Genomic DNA, 25,324 nt, shown 5'->3' with positions numbered 1-25,324 from the left:
GATACCCGTTCGAACAGGTCAACGTCGACGTTATAGGTCCATTGGATCCACCCTCAGGAAGGGGTCACAGGTACGCGTTGTGCATCATCGATTTGTGCACACGATGGCCTGAGGTGGTGTGCTTGCGCTCCCTCAGTGCGAAGGCCACCTGTGACGCGCTCCTGACGGTGTTCAGCCGGACGGGAATTCCGGAAGTAGTCGCCTCAGACTGCGGGACAAACTTTACGGCCGAACTCACACAAGAGTTTCTGAAGAGGCTAGGCTGCTCGCCAAGGTTTTCAACGCCGGGGCACCCCGAAAGTAACGGCGCGGTCGAACGTTGGAACCGGACATTTAAGAACATGCTGTATCATATCATCCAGGAGGAAGGAAAGGAATGGGACAAGTTTGTGCCCTTCTTGTTATGGGCGTACCGCGAGGTACCACATGACACGACGGGCGTCGCCCCGTTCCAGATGCTGTACGGGCGAGAACCAACCGGTCCGCTGGTGGTTTTAAAGCGCAGCTGGGCGGGACAGATAAGTGTACCAGCTATGCTGGGGCCGTCCCCATCACAGTATATGCGGGAGCTGAAGAGGCGCCTAGAGCATGCAGCGGAGGTGGCACAATTAGTGAGCTCGAAGCAGCAGAACGCGTACGCAACCCAGCACAACAGGCGGGCGAAGGACAAAACTTTTCAGATAGGAGACAGTGTGCTGGTGTTTGACGAGCAACGTCCTGGAAAAATGTTCCCGCAGTGGAAAGGGCCGGGCAGCGTCGACGGAAAGTATCGCGAACACTCGTACTTCGTGCAGATGCCAGGAGGTGCCCGAAAATTAGTACACGCCAGCAAACTACGGCCGTATCAGAAGCGCGTAATGACAGTTGGGGTGATATTTGATGAGGACAGGGCGTTTGGCGAGGTAGAGTACGTGCCTCGATCGGTGTCAACGCGGGCTACAGTATCGGTCCTCCCCAAGGACATGACGGCCCATCTGAAGGCGGAGGAAGGCGACCTCATTCGCAAAGTGTTCACCGAACACCGAGGCCTATTCGACGACAAGCCGGGAGTAGCGAAAATAGGAGAACACAGGATCGTTTTAGAGGAGGGCTTCACACCGAGGTCAGGTTACCCTTATCGAATACCCGCAAGCCTAAAAGGCGAAGTGGGCAAGCAAGTAGATGAGCTACTTGAGATGGGTCTGATTTTTCCCTGCGAAAGCCCCCACGCCCATCCCGTGGTCTGTGTCCCCAAAAAGGACGGGTCGATGAGAATGTGTGTGGACTTTAGAAAGCTCAATGCGGGGACAGTGGCAGATGCCTACCCGATGTCGTTGCAGCAGGAGCTCATTCTGAGCGTAGGAAGGGCTAAGTACATTACGCTCCTCGACCTTAGAAGAGGGTATTGGCAGGTGCCCCTGGCACAGTCGGCTCAGCTACTCACCGCTTTTGTCTGCCATCGGGGGCAGTTTGCGTGGACGGTAATGCCGTTTGGGCTGAAAAACGCGGCCCAGACGTTTCAAAGAGCCATGAACGAGCTTTTACTCCCGCATTCTGCCTACGCGTGTGCGTACTTAGACGACATCGCCGTGTTCAGCGAGGCGTTGCCTGACCACATACGACACTTGCACGCCGTCTTCGCAGCGTTAGAGAGGGCGAACCTGAAAGTTAAGCTGGAAAAGTGTCAGGTGGCGAAAGGGTCAATCCGTTACTTGGGACACATAGTGGGCTCGGGAAATCACGCACCCGATCCCGAAAAATTGAAAGCCATTAGGGGACTGAGGGCACCGAAAACGAAGAAAGAGCTCCGTAGCGTGCTCGGGCTGTGCGGTTATTACCGGGGCTATGTGCCCAACTATGCGGAGGTGGCAGCGCCGCTGACAGAGCTAACGGGGAAAAGGATTCCTAACAAAATTCCGTGGCCCGCGGAAGCTGAAAGTGCGTTTCAGCGACTCAAGGCGGCACTCTGTGAAGCTGCGGCTCTCGGGACGCCCGATGCTGGCAAGCCGTTTTGGCTGTACACGGACGCCTCAGCGGTTGCGGCGGGAGCCTGTCTCTCCCAGTGTGCCGCGGATGGCTCCGAGCGGCCAATTGCGTTCGCGAGTTGCAGATTTTCTCCAACGCAGGCTCGATGGTCAACCATAGAAAGAGAGGCGTTTGCAGTCATCTGGGGGCTGGGGAAGTTCGACCTCTGGTTGTTCGGCGCTCAGGTTACTGTGGTGTCTGACCACAACCCCCTCTCCTTTCTTACTCTCACCACGCCTCAGGGAGCGAAGCTGACGCGTTGGGCACTTGCCCTACAGAGATATAATGTGTCAATAAAACACAGGAAAGGGAGCGCTCACGGTAACGCTGACGCGCTGTCTAGGTTGCCGAACGACAGCTGGGAGGCAGACAGCAATGATCACGCCGGGGGGCAAGGAAGAGAGGACATGTGTACCAAAGAGCAAACCCAGTGACGTGTGCTGTGGCAGTAACTGGAACTGCGGTGTAATCCGCTCGTTTGGGTGTTTGCAGTGTCGCAATGTGTTTGCAGTATCACAATGTGTTTGCAGTGTCACAATGTGTTTGCAGTGTCGCAATTTGTTTGCAGTGTCGCAATGTGTTTGCAGTGTCACAGTGTGTTTGCAGTGTCACAATGTGTTTGCAGTGTCGCAATTTGTTTGCAGTGTCGCAATTTGTTTGCAGCGTTGCGATGTGTTTGCAGTAGTATCCCCACTACTTAGGTCGCCCTCAGAGCGATTTTATAGGCGAAAAGGGATCCCTCGTTGTGTTATAATTCTACAAGGTGCCATTTGGGCCCCTGGTAGAATCTTAGGGGGGGCGTGTGAAGGGATCGAATGGGCAGCTGCGTTGAATCACTGTGAGGTCGATCACGCGCCCAGTCCGTAGGCTGCCAGGACGCGTCCCCAACACACTCTCGCCACTTCCGGCACATTGTGGTTCCTGCTGTCTCTGCGGCAGTGATGAACAGCCCTAATGGGGGCCCACTCGGCTTCGAAGGTCAGGCACCTGCGCTGCACAACGCTGCGCGGGGACCGAAAGGCCGGCGCTGCCCTCGCGCAGAAGGTTTCATTACGGGAAAACGGGGTCTCTTTCCGAGGCGGGAGCATTTAGCTGCTCGCCTTAAACAAACACAGCCGCGTCCACCGCCGATGGCTCGCGGCGCCGCGGCCCGCCGCCCTTGCCGACACCCGACACACTGTCGTTGCGTCTCGCGGGGGGGTCCCGTGCCGTGAGCTAATGGGGACGTCGGTTTCGGGGAATTGTCCCGGGCGGCGGACGTCCATTTTAACCCCCGTAAACAACAGATGCGGATCCCTCGTTGACGCCGCCGCGTGCATTAGTGGCACCGCGGACACGCCGGCGCCTCCTTGAAGCATCTGTCGAGAGACGACTCCCAGTCGCTTGAACCCGCCCGGAATGTTGTCGCGCCTCGTCCGTAACAGCGGCAAGCTAAGCCGCGTATGCGCACGAGAGGCGCCCCGCTGTGGCCCGATGACAGGACTAAGTGCGGAACAGCTGCGGGCCGGACGAGAGTCAAAGGAAAACGATTGCACTTGCGGGCACAATGGGAGGTTGTTTTTGCTTTTTCTTCTGGGGGCGAGAGTGTGAGCAATACTGTGAAGGCATGGGGCGTGCCACCTAAACCTGGTGGGCCAATCATTTCGAGTGTCTATTCCCGGAATGCCATGTTCGTATAGCTATTTTGATGTTCTTTTCGTGTTGGGCATTTTAGGGAAAGGGTTTTGAACCTTGCCGAAGCGGGAAGGCGTGCCATACAGTTTTTGAACCAATCAGGTGTTAGTTGTTTGTGATTGGGTGATGCAAGGGGTGGGCCAGTCTCCTAGGTCTTTAAAACCAGGTCCGGAGCCGGGAAAAGGCGTTCTGAGCTAGATTTAGATCCCTTGCATCTTTGGCGATGCCAAGGAGGGAAGATTTTCCCTTAGCCAGTCCCATGTAATCATGCCTGCCGTTTATTCGGTTGTAAATATGTGAATTCCTGTATAAAGTTTCAGTTTTCCTTCCTTCAGTCAAGTTTTGCCGGATCTCGTCTGTTATACCGTCTCGTCTCGGACGGTGGGGCACCCGGTGGTGGAGCCCGGTATACGAGTTATACGAAATCTCACCACGACCAAGAAGAACGAACCTATCTTTACTCTATGCAAGTCACTGCCACTTCATCATATTTCTTTCTTTATGGTCTTTAGTTCACCCAATGAACAGTTTGTTCCGAGTAGTACACTTGCCTGGCTGTCTGTACTCTTCCTTGCGTGCTGTCACCACAGGACAGTATCCTGCCCTATACACTAAGCTACCTCTTTATCAAGTCATTCCATGACCCGCTCTGAATATGACATATTCGGTTTGAACTATACTCATTTAATTTCATTTCCCTGGTGCTAATCTGTGAAAGGTCTATTAGAAGGATGAGAAATGACTAGGAACAGTGAAATGAGAATGTGTGCTACAAATGATACTGCATCAGTCCATGCTCTAAGCAAGGCAACTGCATCTTCCCCAGTAATGTTGGCTTCATGCTCGCCTTCCGATGAATCGGACCTTGCAATGTGCACTGTATTTTTGCTCCTTATGATAACAAAAATTGCAAGAACGGAAATAGACAAATGCTACACATGTCATCACTGTCCACTAAAAGTACTTGCTCATAGGCTATTACAGTGGAAACCTGCTGAAACAAAATACATAAGGTACGAGAAAAATTTTGCTGAAGTGAGAACTTAGCTGTCATGAAATCAGCCAAGAACAGTGACCGATGAAACTAGACAGTTCATTAATAATGTTTATTTTTACAAATAATCAACTTTGGCTGGTTATGGCCTTTCAATATCGGTGCCGTAGCATTATTTTCGCAGTACTTCATTGTGTGACAACCTCATCTCGTAGATATCATTGACCGATAACTTCGGCTCAGTCAAGCAACCAGGAAAATAAATAAATAAAAAATGATTTATAGGGGTTTAACGCCCCAAAGCAAATCAGGCTATGAGAGATGCCGTAGTAAACGGCTCCGGAAATTTCGATCACCTGGGGTTCTTTAACATGCACTGACATCGCACAGTACTTAGGCCTCTATAATTTCACCTCCATCGAAATTTGACCGCCGCGGCCGGGATCGAACCCACGTCTTTCGAGTCAGCAGCCGAGCACCATAACCACTGGGCCACCAAATAAGTAAAAAATAAATATTGATTTGGACTTCATAATTGCCAAGTGGCTGGGAGAAGCGGCCAATAGTTTTCTGCACACTGCTACGCTTCCACGCCATCACATCTCGCCAGATATCAGTTGGCGTTGCGCCGCAACTGCACACAGGCGGCCGCGCAACACCTCTGTTCATGTGCTTCATGCTTGATGGCAGCACGGTCATCAATGAGTGCACATGATTGGGCAATGCCTAGAAAGAAAAGCAAACATGCCACGAGAGGGCCCTAAACACACCACGAGGGCCCTAAACGAGAAGATAGAGATGGCGAAAGAGACAAGGAGCGAGAGCAGCCAAAGTACCCACAGCAAGCATTCTTCGTGATTAGGCTTTCCATTGTTTAGCTAAACCCTGAAGCTGGAGCTACACCATTATTTATGCTTTGCAACTCAGATAAGATGAGAGGAAGCGAAACACTAGTTAATGCTGATGACGAAGGAGTCAGGGCTATGTAGCATTTTGTTTTGAATGTGAGGTCCTTGTTTCGAAAAGCGGCACCATATCCGTTCACAGTCACGACGGCGTAGCCTTCCACTCACTTTGCTTTCCTTATTTCGCACATTAGGGGGAAAAGATTAAATTGGATGAGTTCCTTGAACTGCAACTATGACTCAAGTTCGTGTAGTGCAGGACGTGTGACAATGATTCAAAAGTGCATTTGCGTGTGATCACCATGTGCCAATCAGTGGAGAATGTCACCAGTGCCGTTTGAGGTGCATACTAACTTTGGTGGCCATTTCGGTGAAACCAAACAGAATATTAATCTCTGCAAACATCTTTGGATGTGTGAAAATAAAAAAATTTGCGCCCTTATGTTTCTCTGAAATTCACTTTCACTTCGAGAACACTTCATTGAAGCAACACCTCGTTCCGAGGAAAGCACCTGTGGTGAAAATTTCTTCATTACCTTATATAGTTTATTGACAGGAAATTACAGATGCTTCAATGTGATGAAAATTTAATTATGGCAGCATTCATTAGAATGGGGTTTGACAGTGCACAACGAAGTGACATCAATACTCCCAAGACTTGATCAGGAGAATGCGTTTTTACACGGAATACCATGGCAAATACTTAAACAATCTGTAAAAAGCTGGCTTTTGCATGCTTTCCATTGGTGACAAATACCTCGTAACTTTTCTTGTGACCCAGTGTTTTCTTTGCTGCTACCCTTCAATCATGCAGCCCAATGGAAACCAAATCAATATGCTGCCTGGTAAGCTTCGAAGAATAGCAGAAAAAAATATCTCAAAATAAGATTAACCAGCACAAATAGCCATAGACATGAATTCATGACACATTTATGTTAGTTTTGTACCAGCAACTGCACAGGCAAGAAACTGATTGCTTAATGCTCAGACGAGTGGAGCCGTGTTTCAACCACAGTTTCAGCAAAAGTTAATGCATGAGTATGAGCAACCATGTCATTTAACCATAAGAGCAGTAAGGACTGAGAAAGTGGAAAGAAAGACTCACTTCTTTTTGAATGGCGGGGGCCGGCCAAGTTTAGATGCATCCAGGGAGCCAGACTCCACTGTATCAACCAATGAGCCTATGCTTACTTCGGCAGAAAGTGGTGGCGAGTCACTCACAATCACGATCTCTTCATCAGCATCTAGGTGTCTGAAAAACACGCCAAAAACAAGTGGTATGAAAACACAAAGTTCCTCTAAGGATGAGAGAGAGGAAATCAGCAAGCTTTCAGCAGCAGACTGACTTGGTGATGTGTCTTCTCTCAGGTTTCGCTTTGCATTCACCCACGTATGTGCCAACACTAACGTACTATTTGCAAAACAATTAGTCTGTATTAAAAACACTCGACTGTTTGCACTACACAAGCAAAGAGGTATGTAAGCTATATAGTGATTTAGAATGACATAAGCGCTGGAGAGTGTACTTTCTGCCATCTACAGAGGCCAACCAGTAAACAAGTACGAGTTATCAGCATTCAGCAGTCAACTGGATAACATAAGAAATCTTGGGTGACCAGGCAATTGGTTACAGCTATTAACACCAGCAATATAATTACAGGAAAAGAAAGAGAAAGAGTCAGCAGTTAATGGTTGGTGTACTGGCACCTTCATTTGCAATTACGGCCACACAACAAAATGAAATGTTCCGACTTGTTGAAGCCATGTGAAGTCTGAACATCACAATTCAACAGCACTCGCCAGTGATTAGCACACCACCCTTCTACATCACACTGATGCACAGTGTGAATGTATTATAATGGGAGCTGAAGTAGATGACAAACTGAACATTTCAATTCCACAGGCACCTCACTCGGTTTCTTTAGTACAGCCACTGAAACAAGAGATGAACAGAAGAAAGGACGACACAAAAGCGCTGCCCGTCTTTCTTCCTTTCTCATTCCATAAGAGCACTGAGGGCAACTCAATACAATTTTTGCACTTTATAAAGTTGAAAATTTAATATAGTGAATGCCCTAGACCAGCATTCTGCAGCTGAGCATGCAACCTACCTCTTCTTTATGGTCTAGCATTTGTGCAACTTTGTAAAAACTGCTTTCTTAAAATGTGGCTCAAAATCTACTTATGGCATTTTTAGACACATCATAGACTCTCATCATGACCAACTTTCTTCCTTTCTGTGGAAGTGTGCTCTCCGCACAGCACAGAGCGATAGCACTCACAGCAGCATGCAGGCTTCGGGCATGCCACCTGCAACATGCAACGAGTTATGTGGACAGATGAGCCGATTTGGATTGCTGCATGTGAAAGCTTTCAAAGAAAACAAAAAGAAGAAGAAAAAATGGCCAGGCTTAGCTTGGTTAAGCCAAGAATGCGTTGCATATCTCGATGGAGTTCTGTGCTGCTCCGTTGACTCGATGGGCTATTGACTCGATCGCCATTCAAAACTGCCCGTGTAGCATCGCTCGATCGCCTTTGAGTCGATAGACTATCGGTTCGAGGGCCCTCGAAATGCCTGTGTGACAGGGGTGTAAGACTGTCCCGGCGAAGGAGCGCAGCTCTTTTATACATATGCCGTGACGTCAATCATAGCGCAGCGCCCCTAGCGGGAGGAGCGGGAGTCAGGTGGTGGCTGCGGCCGCGCGCGACTGCACAAGTTGGGGCCCAGCTTTTCCTCCGGCTGTCGTGACGTCACGTCACGTGGTTGCGCTAAAGGTCAATGGTGGCTGCCCGGCCGCACCCAAGGGCTGAACTGAGTGATTGCAATATGCAACGCATAAAAGAGGTAAAGTACCGTCCTGAGCAGCTGATGGTAGCATCTTGCAACGGGTTCTGAGATTTCAAACCTGACTTGCATGAATATCTGAAACCACGGTGTGTGTGTGTTCTAAACAGCCACACTAGCAACTAGCTATCTGAAGTTCGAGCTCTTGTAGTTCATTACAGTGGACTCTTGTTAATTCAAACTCGCATAATTTGAAAACCTGGTTTATTCATGCTGGCATCTTGGACCCATCAGCACCTAATATATTAAGGGGAGATGCGCGTCGAAAAAGCGAGTTTTCCGAGTAATTTTTCAGTTTTGAGTTTTTGCCTGTAAAATTATCTTTGGACATTCAGCTACAACTTCCCATAAGATCAAGGCAAAATTCGATCGCGAAATCAGTGAAAAGTCTATTTTATTCAACCACAGTGGCTCGAGAAAGTGCTGTTTTTGGTGCAAATCGTCAACTTTCGAGTGCCTGCATCTCGAAAACAGCGCGTTGCCCGCCATTGCCGTTTGGTGGGAGAGGTTGAGTAAGCCTTTTTCTCGTAGACAGCGCCTCTTGTAGTTTCGTATCTGGCCGAAAATAATAAGAAAAACACGTTTTTCTCGCATGCTCCAGCGGCTCTACTGATTACGTGGTGCTCTAGCGAGGCCGCCATTGGCCCAGACTGATGCGATGCTGTGGCGAAGCCTACCTCCTTCCTTTCTTGCTCTCGCTTTGTACGGCTAGTACGGCGTCTCGATCGAGCTCTGCGGCCTTTTAGCATTTGTTCATTTGCGATGGACAACTCGCAAAAGCGCGATTTTCGAGCTCGAAAGTCTCGGATGAACAACCCGTACCGAGGATGCCGTCGCAAACCTCACCAGAAAACGGCAAAGGAAAAGCAGTCACCCGACGCCAGCTAGTCCTAGCCAGGCCAACGGGCACTCGGATGAGATCGACGCCTCGGAGGTGAAGATTGGACTCTTTAAGGAAAATAAAGCAGCATGCGGTCGACATTCTGCGAGTGCTGCGATATGCGAAATTAGCGCGCTTACGGTGCTGGTAAGCGGTGCTACTTGCCCTACGTGTCCCACCTGTACCCTTGCGGTACGCGAACCGGCGGAAAAGCGAAAGGGGCTTTCAGCTTTCCTTGAGCTGCACTGTGAAAATAGTGAGTGCCCAGCATCGGTGCTTTCTGCTGTGCACACCTCGAGCCGCGTAGTGCCCAGTGAATTTGCGGATGGCGCCAGCGATAATCGGGACTATCAGAGAGGAAGCTCTCGCGACAGCTTCGCCGTCAACGTAAAACTGGTGGCGGCTGCGCGCGCGATTGGCGTCGGGCACGAGCAGCTGTCGCAATTTTGTGCTATTCTTGGCCTGCCAAACCCATTTGCAGTGTTTGCTTAATATTTTTCTATTTTGCAATAAAGTTTCATGTGCTTTAGTGAAGTTTCTGAAAAATACAGATGTTTGAAACTTTCAAATGCAGTTTTCTCCATTTGTAGTTTTCAGCATTTTTACGTGTTGTGCAACAAATTTCAAGTACTTTCAATAGTCAGATTTGGATGAAATTTTGCACACAGCGTCTTCAAAGTGTGTAGAATGTTGCTATCTATCTGATTATAAAAAATCTCTTAACATGTTTTGAAAAAAATTCAGAATGTTGACACATAGTGCCCAAGATATACACTTTGGTGTTCCTGAATTGTTTTTACAATTATGGGCTAAAATGAATAAATTTGAAGCAGATTTCAACATACTACATTACCAAAGCAACACACTGAGCTATTGCAAGCTGCTCTAAACATATATTTCATTATCAAAAAAGTGTGCACAAAATGCCCTATATTGTGCTTGTGTGGACCCTTTTACATAAAAACTAATAATTGTATACTGAAACTAAATACATATTTGGAATCAGCATTAAAAACTCTATCAGTGGCCAGAGTTTCATAACCTTAGGTTCAATATTAAAGAAAAAGTGTTTTCAAGGAGCATCTCATCTTAAAGTGGCACGGGCACTAAATTTTTGGTTATGTGTTTGTTTCTTGCAATAATGAGCACAATGATAAACACAAATTGTCATGTGGAATTCACCAAGGCCTGGTAAACAATTCATAACTGAATTTCTTTTTTGGCGTTTCCGTTTCAACAGCAAAACAGTGGCTATGGTGCACAAGTAGACCTGAAGTCACGTGAGGCATAAAAAACTGTGCCATTATAGCTAGTCATTCATTTGTTCCCATTCTGGCTCTTGAAGCTGGCTAGTGTAAGTGCTTGAGTGAATTAAACGGTAAAGCAAGGATTATATCAGGTTTTTTTTTTTGCGTCATGTGAACTGAAGTCTGCTTACACAATCCAGCCAGAGTTTGGCATTGTTTGCCTGTTGAAACTGGGGCCACGATACGAGAGAAGAAATTCAATTATCAATTATATACCTGGTGCAGGTAGGACTGCTTTTAAGCTACTACAAATTCAACTGTATTAGATAACAATTTGCAGACATGCATGCTTGGATGCCCCCTGCTGAAAAGCGACACACCCTATTGAAGAAGCAGTGGAGCCCTTGCGGTGGCCTATCAGCAGAGGGTGCTGCTGCTGCTGTTGCTGAGCAAGCCACTTGGAAGAGTCGTCATCTTTCAGTGACACACCCTCGAGGCTCTGCAGGGCCCGGTGCAACTCGTCCATGGGTGCCTCCTCCACCTCGGCCATGCTCTCGTCCCCATCGTCCAAGGTCGGGAAGTGGATCTCACTCACCGGCTCCTCCTTTACCCTATCGGTCAAAACAATGCCCGGGTTAACTACGTCTTAGGTTAGGCACACCCTATACATGGCGTACTAATTCATGCAGATGTGAAAAATAATGCACAGTAATCATCACAGTTACAGCAGATGCCTAATTTTTTCCATTCATTTGATTTTGCATGCTTCTTCCTAGCTGCCTTCGTACGGCCAATATCAGTTAGCAGCTGTCTAATTATATATTCACCAACATGAAGTTAAATTACAGCCTCAAGATTTTGAGCCTTGTGCATTCTTAAATGTATGTGATAACTATTATTGCGAATAAACATAACAATGACAGCACACACGAGTTAATGACATCCACCTGGAACCAAGAAGAGGAAATGGTCATGGGCAGGGCATGACATGCAAGAAATAGATAGCCAGTGGTCCCACAGGACCAGGGAGCGGACTCCAAAGCAATGTAAATGCAGCACGGGGCCACAATGCTGGTGCAGAATAAAGTTAATAGGAGATAAATGGCAGAGGCCTTTGCACTACAGTGGATGTAAATGGGATGACGACAATTATGAACGACAAACTGCAGATCAGTTCCACTAAGAGATGAATAACAAGGGGTATGACTACTATAGCTGAAGAGCATTTCTAATAGGAGTGTGCGAATAATGGCTTTTTTGTTCAAAGTGAACAGTAATTTTCTTCAAATATTCTCAGTGAATATTATGAATACTGCTGGCATATAAATAAGGTTGAACGGCACAATAAGCAGTTTCAAAAGTATGTATTTTTATAACACACAAGGCCATTGCATGAAAAGAAATTATGGAGGCGCTTAAACAATTCTTATGATGTGTATATGCAAGAGCACTGCTTGGTGCTGAGTGCGTCACTGAGATGTTGTCGGGGGCTTAGGGGGTGAACGGTGTTTCGCTGCAGCAGCTCGCTTCGCACGTTTTGCTGCATTGTTATGGTGGCGTACTTCGTAGGCAGTGAACAAACTGCGCCTCCGGCCATGCTTTGCTGTCTCACCAGATGATGTAGACACGAGCAATTCAACTTGAATGATGGAGACCCCATACTGCCGCAACATCACTCTCCGAACACTGAAGGCCAACTGACAGCCGAGGCAGGGACTTTTAATTTTGTGTAATCTCTAGCCGCGTTCACATGAATACGACAGTGGCGCATCGTATTTCCTAGCATATTTCACGGAGGCGACATGCCACTGTTTACATGTGCCACATCAAGTCCGGTGGGACAGTGGCATCTCACCTAGTGCATATGTCAGAGGGGACCAGCCCCTCCCATCTTGAGTTGGCTCTGCTTTGTTATTACAGTGAGAGAGTATTGTATAGTGGCCCCAGGGGAGAGGAGGAGGGCTGCCCCCAAACCTGTTTTCATTCATCTTGGAAGTCGACTTGTGACTTGTCCTTCTAGGAGGGGAAGAGTCACAATGATGGTGATGACATCACTCGCATCTGCGTCTGCCCCGTGTGCCTGCCACGACTTTCTGGATATGGTGGGGTTTTAGCACAACGAGCCAAGTAATGTGCTCACATTAAAACAGAAAACGCATTGAAGCTGTGTCGACTTGCTGCAAAAGTGGTACCACAGGAAAGAAGTGCCATTCTCGAAAGTGGCGTACAGGAAAAGTTTTTTTTTATTGCACTGTCTACATTTGGCATCTTAACAAACTCTTCAAGTTGTTTTCCTGGCACTGCATATGTAATGAGAAAACTTAAACTTGAAGGAAAAAAGGTGTGCACAAAAAAACGCGATGAATGCATTGCTTCAATTGAAAGCATAGCCTTTCAGAGAAAGAAAAAATTCTGAGGGCACTTATGTCTGCTTACGTGGAGGAATGCGAAAACATAGATCTTTCCAGAATGCGGGTTTTCTCCACGATGCCAGTGCACGATCTGTTTATTTATTTAATTTCATTTTATTTTAATTTTTATTTATTTCATTTTTATTTTCATCAATTATTATTATTATTATTATTATTATTATTATTATTATTATTATTATTATTATTATTATTATCACGTGCAGGTGCTACGTCGACGTCCATAGCTGTTGTGACATCCAGGTGCTACGTCAACGTCCGTGGCAATTGTGTCGACGAAGTGTAATTAATTAATTACAATTCATCAACCAAATGTTTCCCACAACAAGATCTCAGAACGTACTATCTAACACAATCAAACTTATGCATATTTATCTTCACAGAACAATGTAATCATGCGGACAAAGTTTTGCTGACATGAAACACGCGACATAAACGCGGGGCTATTGTGACATCAAAGAGTAATTTTCGCATTTAATTAATGCAATCAAACTTTTGCACATATGTCTTATAGAATGACACAATCGTGCGAAGAAACTATGTCGACGTCTGTGGCTATTGTGACATAGAAGTTCAATTTTCGCGTTGAATTAATTAACTAATTTCACCACATCGACCAAATTTTTCTCACAGTGAGATCTCATCACACACTATCTACCACAACCAAACTTTTGCACATTTATCTTCACACGGCGACGTAATCGTGCGGGGAAAGTTTTGCTGGCACGAAACTCGGGACACAGCCATCTAATGCTTTCGCATTTATAAAAGAAAGAAAAAAAGCATCCAAGCCTCAGTGCATGCTTCTGACAAAGAAATCAAATGAGCAGATAGTATCATAAACTCAAGGAATTCCTTTTTGCACAATTCTCTGTTGAGAAAAAGAGGATGCAAGGAGCATAAGAAACCGAGCCTGGTTAACAAGGAGATAATGAGTCTGTTGTCTGAACCTTTATGGTTTCGTAGGAACCATATACTACTATGAAAAATATATACGTCTCAAAATCCTATGCAGTGTTATGAAAAGATCACTTTCCACTAGCGATCCCTAAGCTTTTCAGTGTATCTATAGCACCGCGAATAGAACAGTGGGGTCAGCATTTTGTTTGCACTGTGTTGTCTAAATCAAAATGCAAATAACTTTTCATTTTCAGCAGGTTCCCACAACATTATGCAGTGTAGCTAAAAAAGGCATCCAATGAAAGCTCTGAATTCCCCTCATAGCTATACCACTGCAGATCTGCATGGCTACAGAAATTACAATCACATTTTAAGCTACTAGTATTTTATGCAAGTAGCTTCAAAAGTGTGAAATCACAGGAGCTCGGCTAAGTTGGCAATCCATTGAGTAGAAACAGTGCGAATTGAGACTGCGACGAAGGAAGACACACAACAACAGCACTTTTCCTTGTGCACCTTCAAGAGTTTCATTGCACACAGATTAGAATAAACAAAAACTAAGAAATCTTTCCAGCACTGACTTGACTGGTTTGATGTCGTCATTTGAAGACCTCTTTGGCTGCCTGACTTGGTGGTAGTCTTGGTGCAGCTTAAGACAGGTCTTTTGCATGTGCTGATTGTAGCCAATGACGCGTTCGTCAAAGAACTCCACCAGTGTGCCGAGTCCTCCCATGCCCATCTCGTGTAAGGCATGGTCCAAGGGATCCTGTTGAATGGAGGTCCAGTGAATTTTTTTTGAAAAAAAAAAAACTGGATAGCAGCAGCAAGATTAACCAAAATGAAAAGCATGCAAGCATCAGAAACCACATTCTAAAATGATCGTTTTTTGATATACAGGCTACCTCCACTAACTCAATCCAGCCCCAGACATAGAAAATTAGTTTTAGTTACTGCATATACATATACTGGTGTAAAGGCCATTCCCCCCAACTTTGCCCCAGACAATTTGAAGGAAAAAGAAAAAAAAACAAGCCGAGAGCAATGTTTCGAGTTCACAGAATTTTCCCTGCCCAGTACATTCTGCAGAGACCTAGGAGATGGGGACGACTGTCTGCAACCCAACACAACCATGCCAAGGAAATGTTCTGTTCAGACTACACCTAGAACCGCTATCAAGTACAGGCTTCATCACTATACAGCACTGCCTCAGCGCTGCTTAAATCGTCTTACGTGCAATGCATTCGCATCATAAAAGTCAAAGGCGTTTTCACAGTGGTCGCCTGCTGCACAAAAGCTAGAATGCAGTGCACCTAAGCTAGTAGCGCATTCCCTGTGACCAGATGACAGTGGCCAGGTAGCACCACATCTAGTTCACTGTAGCAGTGCACCGCCTGCTCAGTGTTGCTATGCTTAGCGTAATTCGCATCGAAGCGGCCATGGAAAGCGCTTTTTAACTAACTAGCCACTACTTATGACAATAGGTCTAATCTTGTAACTAGTTTGGCATCAACATAATAGCCTCACATTACACTGAACGTATGATTGATTTTCTTAACATTTTCGGCATTGAAGCAAGCGAAAAAGCTGGGCAGGAGGGAGTGACCTCACATCGACGGCCGTGCATCACATATGCAAAGTGCTGTTCATTCGAACAATCACTATGGTTAGTCTGGTGCTGTATCACATCATTATATGTACACATGTGGCTTTGTCTAAATCCTAATTCTTATTGAAATTAGCTGAGATGTGACATCTAGCAATATAACAGGATCTACCAACCTCTTTCATTCTAGGCGGTTTTCACCGGTCAGTGTACCAAGCCAGGGAGTGCATAGTTTTGTGCCATATCATCCAGACTCTTAGTTTAATTAACTTCCCAAAGAGTTCGCCTGTGCTAATTTGTCATAAAATTGTGGTTGTCCCATGAATGAGGGTCTCATAATAGGGGATCCACTGTAGCTGCGAAAACTGAATGTAAAAATACCACTTCCATGTACAGGCCGCAACCCATTAAACTCACAAAAAGAAGTGTGGCCCTAACACAAGCATACAAAATATATCAAATAGTACTTCAAAAAAATAATACCTCAAAGATTTATAACCAACTAAACCTATTTCATGAAATGTTGTGGAAGTGGTGTATAATCGTGCTTGGAAGCAGAATCTAATAAAGATGCATTGATGCTTTTATAGCCTCTTCTGGAGGTGAATCTCAAATGTTTATACTTTCTGTTCAACCAGAACAACATTCTCTTGGACTAGCAGGTGAATGCGTAAGCCTTGGTTATGACGTAGAACGGCATCACCGCAGAGACTGGATAGGAGAAAGTCTTCTGTAGAGCAATTGCTTGTAAAACTTAGTCACCTGTCAAGATGCATATATAAAGTAGATTTTAAAAGCCCTAGTTTCATTTTGATCTAAGATGCTTGGAAAAAGGTGGGTTTTGATGCATTCCTTATCTTCAAAACAGAGCAGTGAAAGGAAAAAGCAAATACAAATTTTGCATTCAAAATTTTCTATGTTAATAAACTTCTTGCACTCTCGTTCACTGTCCTTGTCACCCCTTCTCATAGCCCATGCATGTCCATCACTCAGAAAATACTTGCAGAACTTGTTTCTACATTTTTTTTTTCAAGGTTTGCGATTTGTGCGGTTTATTGTGCCAAAACAGCACAAGGGCCATGAGGACCGCCGCAGTGGAGGGATTCTCATTAATCTCTACAATCTGGAGCTCTTTTCCGCACACAGATATCACATAGCACATGGCTGTTTTTGCATTCCGCTTCCAGTGAAATGCGTGCGCCTTGGCCAGGATTTAATACCGTAACCTTGAGCTCAGCAGCCGAACACCATGACCACTGAGCCATCGGAGTGGGTTTTTTTTTCTATAAGAAACACTGATCGGACAGGAAAGAACACCCTAAAAGACAAGGGCAAGCACTTCTGGCTCAAAAGCCTGCCTAGCTACGTTGCCCTGTATAAGCTGTCACATACCTTCCTATATGGGGTGAAGTTCGGCATTCAAGAAATAAGCAGCTGTATTGACATTAGAACACAAACAAAATTGTTGTCAGACATAGATTTGGAGCTCTTGAGCAATATGAAGCCCTAAAATGTTGATAAATTGGTGGTTGATAAACTGTGCGAAGTTTGGGGTGAAGTTTGATAGCCTTTCCATTATAAGCATATTGTCACGCAGTGGTGACGGCAGTTGAAGGAGCGATGAAGACGGACAAAAGTTCTTCTAAAAGAAAACTGTTTATTGGGCTGGCTTGCACCCACAATGGACTGAATCACTCAGCGGCGGCAAAGCGACAAGCGTGCTCGGCGGTCGTCAAACAGAATGCCCGCCACTGTCGGCCGTGCTCAATTTAAAGCTGATAGCGAATTTTCGAGATAAAGCATGCAAAGTTACTAGAACATTCCGGAACAACGTAGAATCAGCTCTGCCTGGCTGCGATCAATCGAGATAAATCTAGTCGCGTCTTGCGTCGCAAACAAAGCAATAAAGTCATCACAACCTGCCAAACATTCACTACACTTACCACGAACCCAGTCTGACCAGTCAGAGCTTCTCTGTCAACAAGAGTGCGGAGCTGCCAGCACAGTCGTTGATAAAAGTCCCCACAGACATCAGTCAGAATTTCCAGCACCGAGTTCCAAGTTGCTGCAAGAAAACAAGGATAAAACGAGGCCTATCATTTCCTTTACTCTTTGTTCAATTCTCTGAGACTTTAATGGCAGCATCTAGTTAGGATGCAACACAGGTCGAAAACACAACTAAGTAGGCCAAACAAGAAAGCTATATATTAATAAACATTTCTCGAGCCATGACTGATTAAAAAAAGAGTAGACGTGCCAGCAAAAGGAAAGACGGTGATGCCATGCATTCGTTTAGGACAGGGGGTTCTTTATCCTTTTAGGCTCAGGGAACCCCAATAGCCTTCAAAATATATTGAGAAACTTGTGCGTCTTGGCTTCCATCTCTTCCTACGTGACAGGCATCCAAAAAGGAGCCAGCAGATGCACTGTCCTTCAAAGAACGCCCAAATTCTATTAATAATGACTGATTGTGTAGTGTGACAGTCTGCCATGAGCGAGTACAACATGATCATTATCAATTTTAAAGTGAGTGCAGGAAACTTGGGTGCTTAGGGAAATCAAAAAGCACTTCAAGAAGCTCGAGGGTTCCATAGAAACTAGTTTCAGAACTCCTGGTTTAGAGCTACCGCATGTTGAGATCACTGAAAATAATGAATCGTAATGACTGGACACTTCTCACATTCTTGACACTTAAAAATAGAGGCTGAGGAAAAACTGAAGCTGGCCCATATCAATAGACTACCGTGCCCTCATGACAAAGATGCTACTTTCACTGAAAATGGACGTTTTATAAGCTGGAGGAGACCAAGAAAAGAAATACAGGTATCACCACCACCTGCTCATTTCACAAGCAAACTGTGATGATATCAAGACCAATTTCTGTGCAGAGATCTGAGGCTAAGCTACCCCACATTCATTTCCAAATGGTGATCAGGGAGTTCAAGTACTGATGGTATGAGTTCGAAGTGAGTGGCAGGAAAAAAAAAAGCCATTTTTGAATTCTATTTTCTCAGTAATAAATGCATGTTTTGTTGCCAAATAAACAGGTACATTTAGCATAGTGCATACCACGGCCACTACCACTTACTGCGCACCGTGAGCCGCCACTACACAGTGCAGATTGCCCCAAGGGTGTCAGATGGCGCCACATTCCTGTTAACGGCGCACACGGCTGCCACGTCGTAACCAATTTGGGTGCGCACAGTGGTGGGGCGTGGAAAGCGGTAAACAGTTGCAGTAGCAGTATGCACAATGCTAAAATATCTAATATCAATATAGCTACAAAGGACTGAACAGTTAATTTTTGCTAAGAATATACATTGGATGTGAAAGGGGATTTCTGCACAAATAAAACAGGATGGAATTCACAGCGGGCGATGCAAAACAGCAGGCAGAACGGCGGGCAGCACAAAAAACAGCCAGTCCAACCGAAGCGATCTCGTGCAACGCAGCGGTGCTTAATCTTTCTCAGTCATCTTCCTAGACGGCATCAGGCACAGCCGTCATAGCTTGCTACAGATGGAACTACTCTTAATGTCCCTTTAAGCCATACCTCAGGTGCACTGAAAGACTAAAGGTCTGAATGTAATGATGCTCCTGCAGATTTTTTCATGCTGAATAGCTGCTTTCCATCCTGTTTCCTCCAAACAAGGTTTTTTCTATTTCTAGAAGATGGAACAGCATCAAACACGAGTTTTTCGGTCAATGTAGAAAGATGCACTCTGCAACTATGTGTCATCTACCCTCAGTGCTTTCACCTATCAGTGGATATCTGCAATAAAATGTTTCGCAGTGCAAAAGCGCAATGTTTGGAGCCTAATAATCCCATTAAAATTCATTTTCACCAAGAGCAATGGATGAAGCTCGAACAAAACATGAGAGGACTTCACTGGGCTGAAAATGCGCTGCCTTTCATAATGCCTGTAGAGATGACATACTTCTTTCACAAATTGCTGTATAGTTATATTACAGAAATCTAGCACGTACAGTCGTCATCATCATCAGCCTGACCACGCCCACTACAGGGCAAAGACTTCTCCCATGTCTCTCCGATTAACCATGTCCTTTGCCAGCTGCAGCCACTGTACCTCCGCAAACTTAATCTCATCTGCCCACCTAACTTTCTGCCACCCCCCGCTACGCTTGCCTTCTCTTGGAATCCACTCTGTTACCATTAAGGACCAGCAGTTATATTGCCTTTGCATTACATTACACACACAGTAAAAACTCATTTTTTCTACCCTCTTAATTTGGAAAACTGGGTGATTTGGACATTCTGTCTGGTCCTGTAGAATGTATATATACCACTCTAGGATGTGAAACTCTCGTTAATTTGAAGAAATTTGGCCATGCTTCGGTTAGTTCGGACAGGCGGCGGAGCTAGCAAGTGTACAATGCGCCGGAGGTGGGGGCAATGATTATGGTGAGCGAGTGACTCTGACATCTGGCTACTGTAGCGCGAGTAGTGCTGGAATCCGAATGAAATGTAAAGGCACCATACTTATCCCTGTGATCAACAGCTGAAAAGGATCGACAAGATGCTTTTTTGCTTTGAGCTACAGCCTGCCATTTTGTTTGTTTTTGTCCCATGCACGTTGCAGACCGCAGTGTTAGCGTTCTTCATGTTATCACTAACTCTGTAATATCACTTTACGTTGCAGTATGTGCGTGTACACAGGGTGTGTGCGCATGTATGGTGGGGAGGCTGTTGATGCCCTGAGTATCCTAGAGGAAAAATGAGTTGGTACGTCTGGCAATGGGCACACACTGTCCCTTTTGACAGAACTCCAACAAATAGTTATTTCCACACAAATTTCTTGCATGAATAAATCAATGATTGAAGACTCCCTTTTTAAAAGATGGCATGGCATATGGGGTTTAATGTTCCAAAGAATGAAGGCATGTTGACGTGGAACACTCTCCTGTGGCTCTCTCTTTTGGTCCCCCGCCCCTAAATTCGGCATTCCGTTTGTTTCGAGATTTTGTCTGGTCTCATGAAATCCAAATTAATGAGGTTTTCAGTTATAAAATAAGGTGACTAAAACAAACATAACAGGCATGGCTGAATATATGCTATCTGCACTCAAAGAGAATGACTGAATGTGAAGCTGAGAGAGTGTAGATAATAAATGGCAATGGTTCTCACACCGAGCTAGCCTTGGCAAGGTTGCCTAGTATGGTGTCCAACTTTCTAGTATGCCCAAGAGGTGAGGTTTTTTTTGGTAATGCATACTATTACAGTGGCAACCAGAGGAATTCTTCATGCAGCTGCTCTGTACATGCAACAGAAACTGCATTTTTATTACAAGAAGAGAATGAAGCGCAAAGACGCATGGCTTACTGTCAAAGCCAGCATGTGCACACAAAGCCGTGACAGCCCTTCGAAGAACAATGCGGGTAGCATGGGCTCCCAGTTGTGGGGGTGGCCTCCAAGAGCTTTTCCTGCGAGAAACAGAAAAAAAAAGGCTACTGAAGAAATGTGACGGTTTTCTGTGCTTTTTTTTCATCCCAAATTGGAATTCAAATTGCACGCTTGCATAAGAAAATTTTTTTCCAAAGTGTCAAAGACTGGTACCAGTGATTGCTTATGTTTGTTGCTATTGCATATTCCATGTTTCCAGTCTGTCAATATATATACACCTCTGACCTCAATAAGCATCCATTTCTTGTAGCATGCTTCTTTGTCACACTACCATGAGTAGCAAAAAGTGAAAAAGACTAACATCTGCAATGAAGAAATAAAATTTGAATTAAGCCGTAATTTTATGTATGTGCACTGGAACGAATTCAAGAAAAGTGGAAAATATCACTTATATTTCTGAACGCTAGCTGAAATAATTCTTCAATTTTTTTCTTTTAAAGTCCTCCTGTCAGTACTGCCCTAATCTCACTTCTCACAAATTACACCCCAAAGACTACAAGACAAAATGTGGCTTGAGCACTCTGCATACAACAGCACCAAGTTGCTATCATGAGGGTATCAAGTATCGTCCATTAATTCTTCACCAAGGTGCCCTAACCAACACCTCAAAATCACTTAAAAACTGATCAGCTCAATTTATTCTAACTGCACTACCTACATTATCATTGCTACACTCATATTCCTTGATTTCTAAACTTTGCCTTTTTTATAAAGCTTTCATTCATAACGAAATCCTCTGACATGAATTTATTTAAAGTCATAGTATTCATCTTCATGTGGTAGTCCCTCAGACAGGATAGTTTCCTTTGGCATCAATTAGTTTTAATACACTTTTTCACCAAAGACTAGCAAAAGACAGCAAGACCAGTTTCATTCATCTAGTATTGCCACTGAAGGCACATTAATCAAGAACAACCAAAATGAATATTGTTTTGAAACTGCTACAGCTCATTTTCTGTATGATATTCCAGCACACTGTACAAACCCCTGAAGAAACCTATTCCCAGTGCTGGCTGTCCTGCCTAGCTGTTGGTGCTTGAAACCCTGAAATGTAGCCTTTTGGATAATAAGTGAGTGTAATAACACGTGTTACACACATGACACTGTAGCTATAGACAAGGTTACCACTTCATGAAGCCCAGCTTTGATATTGAAACCTGATTTCGTTATTTCAGCACATACACTTTTGCGATGGATTCATCTGATGAGCACATTATGAAAGTAAGGCTACCAATACATTAGAGATTCATCTGTTGGATGCATCATGAATACTAGGCTCAGGGGCATCGCTTCAGTCAGGAGCATTTGGTGCGGTGGCCCAGTGCATTTCCTCCCCCCCTCCAATGTTCTCACAGCGTGGCCCTCCACACCTCTGCCCTTCCCTGTGCTGCGCATGCAGTCCTTTTGGCCCTGTGATGATGATGATGATTTATTGACTCTACCCTTTATATCGGGTGGGCACCATGTCGGCGCCCCAGCCATACAAAAAAATAACATTAAAAAGTACAATAAAGACAAGACAATGCTGTACACACAAACTCAAAAGTTTCTACAGTCCTTTCGCCCCCTTGCACCTCCTAGTGACCGAAGCCCAAGGCTAGGTCGTTAAAACACTAACTTTCTAGCTCCACCATCAAGTTCACAACGCTCACAGCCAGTATGCAAACATCCACAATGTTTCTTGAGCTAGCTAAGCAAGTACCACTCAATGCAGTAACAAAAGATCGATTGTGACTTTATATAACTGATCACTTTAATTGACTGTAATTCTGTTTTAACTGTTCATGCACAAAACAAAAGGTTAGCAGCATCTGTTTTTTGGAACAGAACGGGAGCAGCAGAATTTTTACATTAATGTGGGATTCACAGTGGCATTAGGGAGTGTGCGGTAGTCCCGTCTCCATGATATGGTTTCCTCCTGAACACATCATATACATATCTTAGTCCTTCATCCCTAACGGTAGAAAAAAGAAATCTTAGGGATACGCCACAATAAGCATTGCCCGTAGTGTATATTACAAAGTCAGGAGCATATACCTTTCTGTCTTTCTTTCAAAGTAACTGTTGTTACTCGGACTTGCCGTTGTCAGGCCAGGGATGCACGGTCCTTCTGGTATAGGTGGCAAGTACTCTGCTTCTAGCGGCTTCTGTGGTTTGAATAAAAAGAAATATATCAAAATTCTTAAAACACGGGCTAGATGCTGCGTCCACAAACTCAAGGTATGTAACTTGATATGTAGCACTGCAAGATCACGTTGCAAGGATTTGAAATGCAGAGCAAGGCACATGAACATAGCTTACAATGTCTCTGTCTTGCTGCTGGAGGTTGGTAATACATGATTGGACCTTCTTCGCGTGTTGGATCAGTGCAATGGTGTGCGCGGTGATAGGGTCAATGGCACCATGCTCTGGCGCCTGTCGGTCGCATCTAGTGAGGTAAAAGAAAACAGAAACAAAAAGAAGGCAGGGCAAAATTAGATGGCAGGCAAATGGATCAGTGCACACCGCTTGTAGACCGCAATGGTAACGCTCAAAAACTTATCAGTCACTTACTGGTTACGCAAGTTATGCTGCCCTGGCTGATACAACGCGGCTCCTTGAATTGAGACGGGACGCGGTTTCGTTATTTGCTCTCGTTCAATCGCAGCAATACCAGATTCGGTTTCCGTGATCAGAGGCGGCAGTTCCCCCCAGCGCTTTTGCTGAACACCAGCCATCGAGAGCCCAACACTACGATCAAACGACGAGGCAACATAAAAAAAGTGGGCGTTAGAAAACACTGTCCCCCATGCGACTCTATTGTCGTCTTGTATGCCGTCTTTACAAAATCTCGAAGTTCTACATCACCGGAACAACGCGCTCGCACGCACGTCAAAAAGAGAAAGCGTGCTCGAGCGTGGGAACGTCAACACCAATCGCCTGCACGCCCGCGCGGCCCGCGTCGCATCTCCTGGCAACTCTGGGCTCTGGGACGCTGCTCCTAAAAATCACGTGACCAAATTGTTTGTTGTAGGTTATAAAACGCACGCCAGATGGCGCACAAATACGCAGGAAATTCGCGAGGTACAAGTTTCAGCTCATTTCGTTTCTAACGTAACTATAGTCGGTTACAATTCAAGAGCGAAGGGGTAGATGCTCCTCAAAGGAGCCCATCCAGTCAATGGCCGCGACCGATTCTCCCCCTTGACCGATTCTCCAGCCCTCCCTTGCATCTGCTAGCGTGAAACCGCAGGGGGTGGCAGATGAAAGAGGAGTAATCATGGCCAGCGGCAGCGTTTCGATGGAGGCGAAACGCATAGGCGCCCGTGTACTGTGCTATGACAGTGCACGTTAAAGATCCCCAGGAGGTCCAGATTATTCCGAAGCCCTCCACTACGGCACCTCTTTCTTCTTTCACTCCATCCTTTATCCCATCCCTTACGGCGCGGTTCAGGTGTCCGCCGATATGTGAGACAGATACTGTGCCATTTCCATTCCCCAAAAGCCAATTTTCCAATTCTTTAATCTGATTATTGCGGCGCCACAAAAAGCTGTCGACGTCGTTGGCTGGACGGCCTCCTTTGAGGGGCATCTGCCGTTTTGTTCTTGAGTTCTATCCGACTACAGACGTCTTCGAAGGAAAACAGCTCGGTATAGGGACGGTAAGCTTCTCAGCTGAGCAGGCTGTAATATCGATCTATTACAGCAGTGTAAAATAATATAACAGCCTGCGTGCTTGTCGTTAGTTTGTAATGATCATTTGGATTCCCGAACCATGTACCAAACATCATGTAAACTCCTCCAGCTAGACCTTTCGCAGGCCTTCGACCACCTCCTGCACTCCTCTCTCCTTTCCTGCGCCGAGTCTGTGGGAACATCTAACATCTGTGGGAACACCGTGGCTTACGTCTCTCTAACCAAACGCAGTGTGTCGTCCACCGCGGCGTTGGCTCATGAGAGTTACCACACGGGAGTGTGCTGGGACCCATTTTGCGTTCGCTTGGAAGCGCAATCTATCCGGAACTGGATTTTGTGTACTACGACTGTTTAGGAAAACTAGATAGGACGCCCTCTGGGGAGTGCGCGAAAAGTATTCACTTGCTTGGGCAACGCGATTTGATGGACATCGCTTTGCGCTCTATGCAAGCGCTCGGTTTTCGAATGGCGCGAGAAATGACCCAAACTTGCAAACCCACAGTGGTAAGGTTAATCGCTCTTTTTAAATTATAAAAATCGATACGGCTATTACTAACTCCGGCTACAAATATCTAATTGCAATCATGTGCCTATGAGTATTAGTTTAGAAGTTAAGTATTAAATCTTTAATTACTTTGCTAGTTAGCATGGCGCAGCTGTTTTCTGGTGTCCGCTTACACTTCCACAAAAACTCTCCTCGTCAGAAATATATATATATATATATATATATATATATATATATATAT

At 45.4% G+C, this 25,324-nt stretch overlaps 1 protein-coding gene across 1 annotated transcript in view; it reads right to left on the bottom strand.

Moving 5' to 3' along the window:
* LOC144128840 (STAGA complex 65 subunit gamma-like) overlaps window positions 1-23,857 on the bottom strand; it is a 31,226-nt gene extending 7,369 nt beyond the window's left edge. Inside the window, exons 1-8 of the mRNA XM_077662600.1 lie at window positions 23,457-23,857; window positions 23,205-23,331; window positions 22,941-23,050; window positions 20,823-20,923; window positions 17,425-17,546; window positions 14,460-14,644; window positions 10,930-11,160; window positions 6,683-6,829 (exon numbers count right to left, since the gene is read on the bottom strand). Coding sequence (XP_077518726.1) covers window positions 6,683-6,829; window positions 10,930-11,160; window positions 14,460-14,644; window positions 17,425-17,546; window positions 20,823-20,923; window positions 22,941-23,050; window positions 23,205-23,331; window positions 23,457-23,620 — 1,187 coding nt within the window. The 5' untranslated portion in view covers window positions 23,621-23,857. The remainder of the gene's footprint in view (window positions 1-6,682; window positions 6,830-10,929; window positions 11,161-14,459; window positions 14,645-17,424; window positions 17,547-20,822; window positions 20,924-22,940; window positions 23,051-23,204; window positions 23,332-23,456) is intronic.
* Between the last annotated feature and the right edge of the window lie 1,467 nt (window positions 23,858-25,324).

Source organism: Amblyomma americanum, chromosome 4, assembly GCF_052857255.1.
Source record: "Amblyomma americanum isolate KBUSLIRL-KWMA chromosome 4, ASM5285725v1, whole genome shotgun sequence".
In the NCBI taxonomy this organism is placed as follows: domain Eukaryota; kingdom Metazoa; phylum Arthropoda; class Arachnida; order Ixodida; family Ixodidae; genus Amblyomma; species Amblyomma americanum.
Note: the sequence above shows the minus strand (reverse complement) of the source record. Positions and strands in the feature narration are given on the sequence as shown.